At 36.3% G+C, this 10,476-nt stretch overlaps 1 protein-coding gene across 1 annotated transcript; it reads right to left on the bottom strand.

Moving 5' to 3' along the window:
• Window positions 1-671: 671 nt before the first annotated feature.
• On the bottom strand, window positions 672-9,226 carry tomm70a (translocase of outer mitochondrial membrane 70 homolog A (S. cerevisiae)). Its single transcript, XM_020918740.2, is given in 13 exon segments — window positions 672-1,959; window positions 2,633-2,755; window positions 2,822-2,919; window positions 3,675-3,791; window positions 3,910-4,017; window positions 4,120-4,254; window positions 4,818-5,025; window positions 5,205-5,252; window positions 5,254-5,351; window positions 5,705-5,814; window positions 6,833-6,959; window positions 7,859-8,032; window positions 8,911-9,226. Coding segments are annotated over 13 exon segments (1,740 nt in total). The 5' UTR covers window positions 9,151-9,226; the 3' UTR covers window positions 672-1,805.
• Between the last annotated feature and the right edge of the window lie 1,250 nt (window positions 9,227-10,476).

Raw genomic sequence — 10,476 nt, 5'->3', positions numbered from 1 at the left:
CCTCTTTGGAACCTATCCTCTTTATGAGACTGTCATCACAAACCTAAACGTATTCATAATTCAGGCATTATCAAGAGAACAAACCACATTATAATATCTTACAATAAAATACTAAAACAATAGATAAAATGAAGACAATGTTCCATAGATATCACAATTTGCAAGGACAATTTCAAGGAATTATATAACTTTATTAGGACTTTATATTCTTTCTTTTGGTCACCATACATATAATGAATAAAGAATGTCAGTGTCTGTCAGTCAAATTTCAGTGGGTGATTAAAATATTTCCTAGCTGAATTAATAAAACAGGAGAAATGCATTATTTGACCATGTGGAATAATAGTATTTCAATGTTATTTTGCCACTACAGCTAAATATTTTGTCCAATTCCACTCTTAGCAATAGTGTCAAGATATGTGTTTTGTGATTATGTACCAAATGACACAGGTGCTCAGGGCTGTCAAACCTGGGTCAAACGTAGACTGAAAAGGTAAACAAAAGGTATTATAATATGAACCAATTGTTTCATAAAAATAAACATTTTACAATAAAAAAGAAAATAAATCATGTTCATTTGTTTAAGGAAGCTTGGATAAACTAGAGCTACCCAACTCCTTTTGACTTTTTCTGAAAGGGAAAACATTTCAAAAATAACATGCTAAAGACAATTAGCATTTTGAATAAAATCTTTTACCTCAGACAATCTTCTAGTGTTTTGAACAAGCATAGCATTTACATCGAGTGTGAACATGCCGCACAAATAGTCATTAAAATAAAAAATAAACCAGGCATTCTGAACATAACACAACTTTAGGCACCTACAGTACACCAACCTCCTGTAGGTATCTTATAAATGGGATCAAATCCAGCATTACAATCACAGACACAATTGACCATTACTTTTGAGCCTTGCATTGGACTTGTGTTACAATATGGAAGTATATGGACAACACACTTCGAGTTGAGCATAATTTCGTGAGTGAACAGTTCATTATATAAAGCTCTCACAGTATATCCCTGTAAATAGATTTGTCTCACAGAAGCCCCCTTCAAACTGGCTGTAAAAGAAATTCTTGAATACATACTATGCAAGATTTCAAGATTAATGTCAACTAATTGGTCATGTAAAATTAAGTGCTTAATAGTAATAAACTATAACATTTCAATGTGTAAAAAAAAAAAGTAATTCTTGTAATTTCTGTGTTGCAAATATAACCTGCACTGAAGTTTATAACTTTGCAGATTTGATTGCTTCAGTAACAAAAATTGCTCAAAACCTGTATATGTGGGGAACAAACAGTTGGGTGGCACATATGCAAGCAGTTTGTTTTGTTCTGTTACTTGACCCGCAAAGTGCTACCTTGATTTCATGTAAATATAAAACAAAAAAACTGACAAAAGGGAAACATTTACTTAATTTATAATTTAACTACAAATAGCTTGTAGAGTAAACCATGCTTGGTGGTTCTATTATTTTTAATGAAATCTTGCATATTATATCCGTAATTTCACACTCCTGAAAGTATGCATTGCAATACATGCCACTCATTACATCAACATCTCTGTCCTTTTCAGAGCAAAATATGGCTCTACTATTGAGCTAAGGAATCTTCACAATTACTTTTCTTACAGTGAGCCATTTATTACACTGTAAACACTGTAGGCATTTTCCTCCTCTTATCATTCAGTATCCATCACAATTTTCATTTAACAAAGCAATTTCAGGCAGTTGCATTTTTACTTTAACACAAGTACGTTCAGCAATGAAGACTGGAGACTGGCATTCGCTTGGCAGACAGACTTTACAGAGTAGGAGGTTTCAGACCGTACTTCCGGGCCACTTCTGTTTGAGCATATGCTGCATCACATAGTGAATACAAATGAGCCATTTCCATCTCAGATTTGGCTAGGTTTATGGCCTTGTTGAACATGTCTATAGCCTTGTCCAGATTACCCCTGAAATAATACGCAATTGTTAGAAAGACAAAAAAAAGAGGAAGACATTGTATAACAATAGACACACAGAGAGAAATGCAATTGAATATTGTATACACAAGGTGCTGTATCTGAACTGTGGTGGTTCATTTGAAATATTTAGCAATGGTCCAAATATTTTGCAATGGTTATTCCACATTTATCTTTCAAGCTTCCTAATTATTCATGGTGATGAGTTTATAAGCACTTTCTACCACTTTTGAGACCAGAGCTTAGTTTTGCCATGATGGTAAAGTAGTTAACAAAAACTAGCATGCTAAAAAGCACATCCTGATTATCAGACAACGAAATGGTTCTGATACAGGCATATGTGGTATTATCATACAATATATCTCTATTTCAGCAAGTCTTTTCCATCTTCTAGAAATTATTTACATGATGAAATGGCATGGATTTCTTTTACACCCGTGGCCCTTCTTCCCATCACGTGCTCTATCTGTGCATGCTTGGGACTGACAAACACCACAATGGCTTTTGACCCATTTTTGGTCATAAAGGGATAATAAGAAACTTCTTTACTCACTTTCTTTAATATTTTACCACTTTATCATAAACAAATTGGCTCATAATTGCCTTTTTTTTTCTTTTCTTTTTTTTTTTTTTAACCAATGATAATAACAAATGTTATTCTCACCTTTGTACTTCAATAGTTCCCATGGTTTCATAAGCAAAATCACATTTGTTGTCAATTTCAATGGCCTTACTGATGAGGTCTAGGCCTAAATCCAGGTCCTGTTTCCACTGAAGCTGTAATAAACTACATTCAAACAAACAATTAGTGATTGACTGTCTTCATCTAATTAATACAAATCTATGTACATACCCTTTGTGGACATATGTAGTAGCATTGTCAGGTTCAAGCTCAATACATTTGTCATACATCTCGTCGGCTTTCCCAAACTGCTGTTGATCAGTCAAAGCCTAAAAGTGAAATCAGTGTTTTAGTTGCAATACAAATTTAAAAAAACATGTCTGTAGTTCAGGTTCATTGTACACTGGGTATCAGTTTAAATCAAGATAATTATTAATAAAGGATTATAACTTATTACCACTTGTGACAGTATATAGTGCAAGTGTGAAATATTCAGTACAATGTTTGCCTGGCCAGTCAAAACCAAATACTTTTACAATCTACAAAGACTACACACAGTTCCCCAGACTGGATTTGGGATTGAACCCATATTCAGTCTCCCTACCATTAAATGTGCATGATTGACAGGAGAATTACCCAATCAGAGAAACTTTGTTAGTGTCATAACCACCACGAAGAAAACAAATACGAGGACAGATACCGAATCTGCAGAATCAACAAGCGAAGCACTGAACTGAGGTAAAAGTAGTCACATATTTTGTTCCAAATGATACAACAATATTTGAGATGTCTTAAGCATTTGAGAAACACATGCTGCAAACGGATGGAAATGACTTCTGAGCTACATCAGGTATATTTACAGACCTTGCTGTCCATTAATACACGCTGTTCCATTCAAATACATAAAACTAGCAGCTGTAATTTGCACATCAAATATCAACTGTTGTTTGATGCCCGTTATGGTTTGGTTTCAAACCCTCATTTGAACAGGAAGTACAAAGGACTGAATGGTCAGGCAAATGAAATGTATATTCTAATAAAGAACAGCTCTGAAGCCTAATGCTCCACACAATTTAGTGTTTACCTGAGCATACAGAGCGTATCCTTCAGCACATTTGGGAAATCTTTTGATGACATCCTCAAAGCCATCCATGGCCGTCTGTACTTGTGCAGGGTTATTTCCAGTATAAGCTTGTCTATACTGAAAAGCACACGACAAATTAGAGATTTCCTCATTGTATTCAGGTCAAGAAGGACAAAACATGAAAATTTAACTATATAGATATTTTCATTGCCAATATAATCATGTTCATTCTTACAAGAGCAAAACATTTTTGTGCTTGTGCCAGTGCAGAGTCAGGTCTAAGAAGAATGCACTCATCAAAGTCTCCAACAGCCTCATCCACCTGGTCCAGCAAGATCTTTAACTACAGGAAAACCCAAAAATATTTTTTTCAGTATAAGAGGAGCAAAACTATTAAATTAAAATAAATTAAATTAAATAAATAAAAAAACAGGTCATCAGTTACCTGCCCCCTGTGGTGATAGACATCTGGGTTTCGTGTATCAATCTCAGCGGCCATGTTGAAGTCTTGAGTGGAGAGAAGAGGCTGCTGCTGCTGCATGTACATACTCCCTCGTTTGATTAAAGCGTTGGCTCTTAACTGTTACACAATGACATAATTAAGTAATTACTGTTTGTTGTCGAATTTGTGTTTTATGATCTATGATGGCTACACTAAATTCCTCTTAAAGCTTAATGTAGTAAGCTGAGACCAGCAAGCTCAAAACAGCATTTTCTCATTAGATACAGCAACTATTAACGCATATGGTCTTCACTGATATGGAATTGTGTGCAACAACTAGCACGAGCACTTTACTGTCAAAATTTCAATTATATGTTGTGTGATTATTGCAACGAGAGTAACTCCATTACAGGTTTAAAACAATGAATGACATGCTTCCAAGACTGGACGACTGAGGAAGAATTGCAAACGTGATAGTAATCTGCACCAGCCACAGGGCTAGCAGGGTGTATTGCTAAAAGACCCAGTGGGATCAAATATGTCCTCTGAAGAAAACTAAATAGGTACAGCCTTTGCAAATTTCTAAAGTACCAGTTTCATTTAAATTGCAGTTTCATTGTGCTGTACACACTCCTCAAGAAGTTTTACCATTTTCTTTCCCAGCATCAAAAAAGGGAGTGTGATGAGCACTGTTTGTTCACCTTGACATTGGCCTCCTTCATGTTGATTACACGGTCCAGATCAGGCTGAGCAGCTGTAGCGTTCCCAATCAGGAGGTAAAACGTTGCACGCAGCAACAAGGCCTCAGCCGTGTACCGGCCCTCTGAGTCAATCTCTTTTGTGCATTCACTGATGATTTTATCATAGTTCTCCTCTTCCATGTACTGTTTTGCTTTCAGGTAGCCCGAGCTGAGGGTGCACAGAGACAAGTTAAGTAGAATTAGGTGTTTCAAAAATAATTCAGAGGCACTGACAAAAATAATAGGAAAATGCAGAGCTTTCCTAACTCTGCAGTTAGTGAACATCTAGTTCCAAAGTCTGAGCCAAACAAAGACGGAGTTTCTACAGTAAAATATGGTTTCTCTTACCTCTCAGAGACCTCAGCTGCCTCACCCTCTTTGTCCTTGTCTTCATCTTTTTTCGCCCTTTTGTAGAGGTTGTGAGATTATGTCATCCGTAAAAGAACTAAAGTATGACTTGATAAATTGAGGAGAAGGCATCATGGGTTCCCGATTCTGTAACAGAAAGTCAAAATTATCAATACATTGGGCTCACATTTTACAGGGGCATGAGGGTCAAGGAAATATAAGTCGGTGGGTGACCATTTCTGAAAAGAATCTCTAAACATAAAAACATCTGCAAAATTTTCAGGTTTATTATTTTTGTGAAGCCACAACACTTTAAAGCTGTAGCAAAAACTATAAAACTTCACCTTGTGTTTGTTACTTTACTTTGCATAACTTTTAATGTTATGTGAATAGACACAGTAAACACGGATATATTAACCATAACAAAGAATAAACCGTACCCTCCACCTCCATTTTAAACTATGGGCTGTTCAGACCAAGATACAGAAAAGAAATGCTACCTTGTACTTTTCTTTGGCCTTCTCTTTACCCAGTTGTTTGAGGACTTTGTCTGCCAGGAGCATGCTCTGTTGGTTTTGGAATTGCTCAAGAATGCAGACAGCTGTGACATCTGAAATTCAACAAATTAGTCGTTCTGAATCATAACAGTAAAATTCTAGAAATCACGATGTGCATCTTGTTATAAACTCTGTAATATAAGCTGCAAATTATTCAGTGAATTGGTAATTTTGAGTGACAACAAAATGAAAAAAATAAATAAATAAATAAAATTGAGGCAGCCAATATTAGAGAAAGTGACTGTCAGAGTGACATGCAGCACAGAAACAATGCAATCAAACCATTGATAGTATTGTTGTAAATCATCTAGGGATGCACCGAAATGAAAATTTGTGGCTGAAACCCAAACCAAATAAAAATTAAACACTTAGCTGAATACCGAAACCACAGTTATTAAGATTTTCAATATTTTTTAATATTGCATGAATATCTTAGAATACGTTTTTAGACGTGTTTTTAAAAGAAAGTAAATGTTTATTTAATATTCTTTAAATATTCCAGTAGTCTTTCCAGCAAGTATACCAGTAAGTTTTCATTCATAATAGGCTTGGCTTTCAAACCAAAAAATTCCAAAAAAACTTAAGTACATTGTGTATCATAAGACATAGATATTTCATGCTGCTGGATTTATATTTTCAGCTTAAGCGATAGCACTACTGTGCAACATGTAAACAAACAGCGCTGTGTGATGTCGTCGTCGGCCTTGGCCCGGTTCGGTTGTGCAGGTGTGAGTGTGGAACATAGAACCCTAGGCAGTCGTGCTTGAGCATGGCACGGTTCTAAACTCCTAGTGTGAGTGCACTCTAAAATATTTCCACACTGCCGACATTTTAAAGAAGGCGCCAGATCACTGCGGCACTGCATGTTGTTTGATTGCATCATTGCGTCACATGTCACTATTCGGCCTTACTTTTAACTCACTCCACTGAAAGCTGAATGTGGCTTTTTTTGCAATATCCAACCGAATATATTCAGTTGCCAAATATTCGGTGCATTCTTAAAATCTTCAGTAAGACAACGGTAGTAAAATATATCAAAAAAATAAAACTGCCCTTCATATAAACACTTACCCTCAAGACACTCTTTTTTGTTATCCAATTTTTCCAGAGCTTTGGCCCTCCTGAACAAGGCCTTAATATAGCGTGGATTCAACTCAACTGCCTTAGAACAGTCCTGCACCACCTCTGTCCATTTGCTCTGGGAAAAAAAAAAAGAAGGGACATTTGAAGCTTAAGTTATTAATCTCCGTTAAACAACAAACAAAAGTAAAGTAAAAATTTAAATAAAATCTTAATCTTAGTAAGTGAATAGTGATATTACAATTTAGCTACTCTAGGTGCTTTCCCCATGTGATCTCTGGTTCTTGGACAACTCCTCTGTTAATTTCATTAGTTTCATTCTTTTCTCAGTCAGAAAACTTGGCAGAGAGATCATGATTATGGTCATTTTATATTACACATTAATTGTTTATATTTACAGGTTTTAGATTTCTGTTTATAGAGGACATTTTTGATATTATACTATATTATATTAATAATATTATATAGAGATAACATAAACCTATACATCGATGATGTAAATAATACAACTTTTTAATTATCTCAAAATTAGGAACAAGTAGAAATTAGGATATGTAGCATCCATCCTACTTCTAATTATCATGATCACACATCTGTATTGAAACAATGCTTTAGTTGGGTTTTTAATTGTTGGGAAAAGTTTTCTTTTGATCCTATTAGATTTTTAGATCTTCTTCCTTGATTTTTGCCAAGGTTTGGACTCTGTATTCTCAAATCTATATGGTTTTCAGTTTGTCTAGTAAATCCTGAATGATGGATCAGTATTTTATATACAGATGGATAGTCAGTCTGTTTGTGGTCATCTTTTGACTTCAGATATCTGAATTAAATCCTTGAGCTTGTTGCAGTAAGTGCTTAGAAACTCTTTAATAGAACAGCTCACTGAAACAGAAAATCAAGCATTACACACACTCTTGTACACAAAAAGAAAAGAAAGAAAACACACATGGAGCTAAAAACCCCACCTGACATATTATGATGTATATAATTGTAATTCTTTAACGTTGTCCCACTCACCAGCTGTTCATAGGCTGCTGCTCTGTTTTGGTAAAATGTGGACAGGTCGTTCTTCTGCTCAGCTGGACAGAGACTGATGGCTTCTGTGTAGCACTGGATGGCATTCTCATATTTTCCAGCTTTGAAGTATTTATTGCCCTTGTTCTTTGCTGCCTGGGCTTTATCCAATGGGCTCTGTGTATACAGATGTCATTAGTCCACAGCAACAGTAAAAACAACATCAATGTCTCAAACTTGAGTTCAATACTAAGAAAAAAGCTCAATACGCTTCTTCATGAAGTGTCCTGAAATGGGTTTCACTTCAAAAGTGTGCAGTGTCAAAAGTGCAAAATGGAGATCAAAGTAATGGATGGATTTTTTTTTCTTTTTATGCATTCAGTGAGAATTTACAAATAATAATGCAATGCAAATAATTGCTCAGGTAGAGTATATCAAGACCATTAAAAATGTTTCACAAAAGGTCAAAATTTGTCCAGACATTGTCTAATTGGGTCCTGAAAGATCTGTCCATTTCTGAGAAATAGATCAACTTTACTGTATGTACGTCCTTCCAGAAAGTAATTGCTAAAATAAAGTATATAATAGTTTGTTGAAAAAGTGAAACTGCTGTGTTTCATTTGTGTCTTTAGATTGGCATGTTTTAAGAATACGTAATATAAAAATTACATTACAATACTTTACTACAGCTCTAATATTTCCTCTCCCACTGACACGCCTCTTTTGGTTTACCTGCTTGACCCTTAACTCACAACATGCTAACACGTGTAGATTTATATATACGCACAAACGAAGCACGCAAATGTTTAAAATAACAAAGACAACGACACTATCTTTATAGCAAAGTAACATTAGCTAATCCAGGAGCATAGACCGGTGGCTAATGGCCTCGCACTTGGGCAACTCAGTGACTGACAGCGGTGTCCTTGAGTTCAACGCGTGAACGTCAAACAGGCGTGTTTTACTAAACCCTTTCACCAAACCCACGCGTGTCATGGCGCATAATATCCCGCAGAAATGCACAGGTAAACACGGTGTCTGGAGCCATCTATTACCAGATTCTCGTGCTCTTGGTTTGCTTTTGCTGCGCCGTCTTGGCCCTGCACAGGACTAGCGCTGCCTTCTGGAGTCTTCCGCTCTCCGCTGCCTTTACCCCGTTTCTGTTTGGCCCTGCTGCGGTTCCATAGATACACGGCACCCACACCCAGCACTATGGGAGTCCCGACTAACAAGGCCAGCTGCCAGCGGGGCAGGCCCGTCCCGGACTGCGGCTCGACTGGCTTTGAAGCAGCCATGGTAAACTGGAAAGAAGTGATAGCAAAAGCAGCCTGGCAGCGTGCGCACGTTCGTACGTACGCCGCGTCTTCTTCTACTGAGGTCACAGCAGCAAGGAATCATGGGATACTCGCAAAATAACTGGAGTCCACAAGTTGGCTTAGCATCACAGCTATGCTTGGCATTCATTTATTGTATGGTTTTATAATCTATTTAATAATTTCAGAACATATTATGGAAAATGTATTGTGTGTAATATTAAACCACAATGACATAATGATAGTTATTTGAAATATTCTTCCACATTTCAGGTTATCAAGCCATCAAGTCTCAAACAAATATTAAATGTACAGTATTCAATGTATTTTTAAATGTTAAATTACCCGCAGGGAATGGAACTGTGATTAGTGACTATCTTTTTGTCAGACACAAGAGGGCGACTAACAGCCAGGACCTTGATGATACTCATCTCACTGTGCACAGCATGGATCACGGTTGTCAGATGAGCACATGGATGAGCACCAAAACATAATCCTGCCCTCAAGTGGACACTCTGAGCCAGTGTCAGTGTTTCTCTAAGCTGTTCGGCTGGATTCTATGGTCTGCCCTAAAACTGCCAACACAGTCCATTTTTCAAATTCTAATTTTAGCTGGTTTGAAGACACTTGTCTTGGTAAATCTATTGACCAAGTATTTCCCTGTTGGTTGTTAAAGGCACCTGCACTTTTGTTATTTCAACAAAATAAATTAATTTTTTTATAGTATATATTTATTAACAGCCTGTAAATGATGTTAAACCATAGGACTATGTCTACAGGTACTAGTGTTTGTGTGTGCTTTCCTTACTAAATGGGTCATTGTGTTGCTAAATTTGGACTGAGCAGCTATCTGTGGCTGATTGTGAGCGTGTCTGATCCATAGATTCAAGCTTGTTGATTCAAGCTATTCTTAAACTACCACTCTTCTCATTCTTGTAAAAACAGGAAGACTGTGGTTAGCCCTGGAGAATTATTTTTGGCATGAGCAGTAGATATTTTAGTGAACTGTGATGAATGTGTGTGTTTATTTGTTGGTGGTATTTGTTTCTTAAAGTGATGATACACTTTTAAGCAACAACAAAACTATTTTAATCAAATCTAAGTCAGCCCCATCAGTCTACATAGAGTATACTCAGAGGAGGCACATATTTTGTATCACTCCATTTTCTTTACCTACCTAATCATATTTGTTTTTAGTCTCTTCACAGCTATTTCTGTTTACCAACTATGTGGAAGGTGACTAAGAGATGTAATTGTTTATTTCAATATATTATTTGATGTTTGCAAATCCCTATACATCCTATCTGC

This window comes from Boleophthalmus pectinirostris, unplaced genomic scaffold (genome assembly GCF_026225935.1).
Source record: "Boleophthalmus pectinirostris isolate CB_2022bp ecotype Guang Dong unplaced genomic scaffold, ASM2622593v1 HiC_scaffold_7, whole genome shotgun sequence".
Classification (NCBI taxonomy): Eukaryota; Metazoa; Chordata; class Actinopteri; order Gobiiformes; family Gobiidae; genus Boleophthalmus; species Boleophthalmus pectinirostris.
The sequence above is the reverse complement of the archived record's forward strand: the minus strand, read 5'-3'. Positions and strand labels throughout refer to the sequence as shown.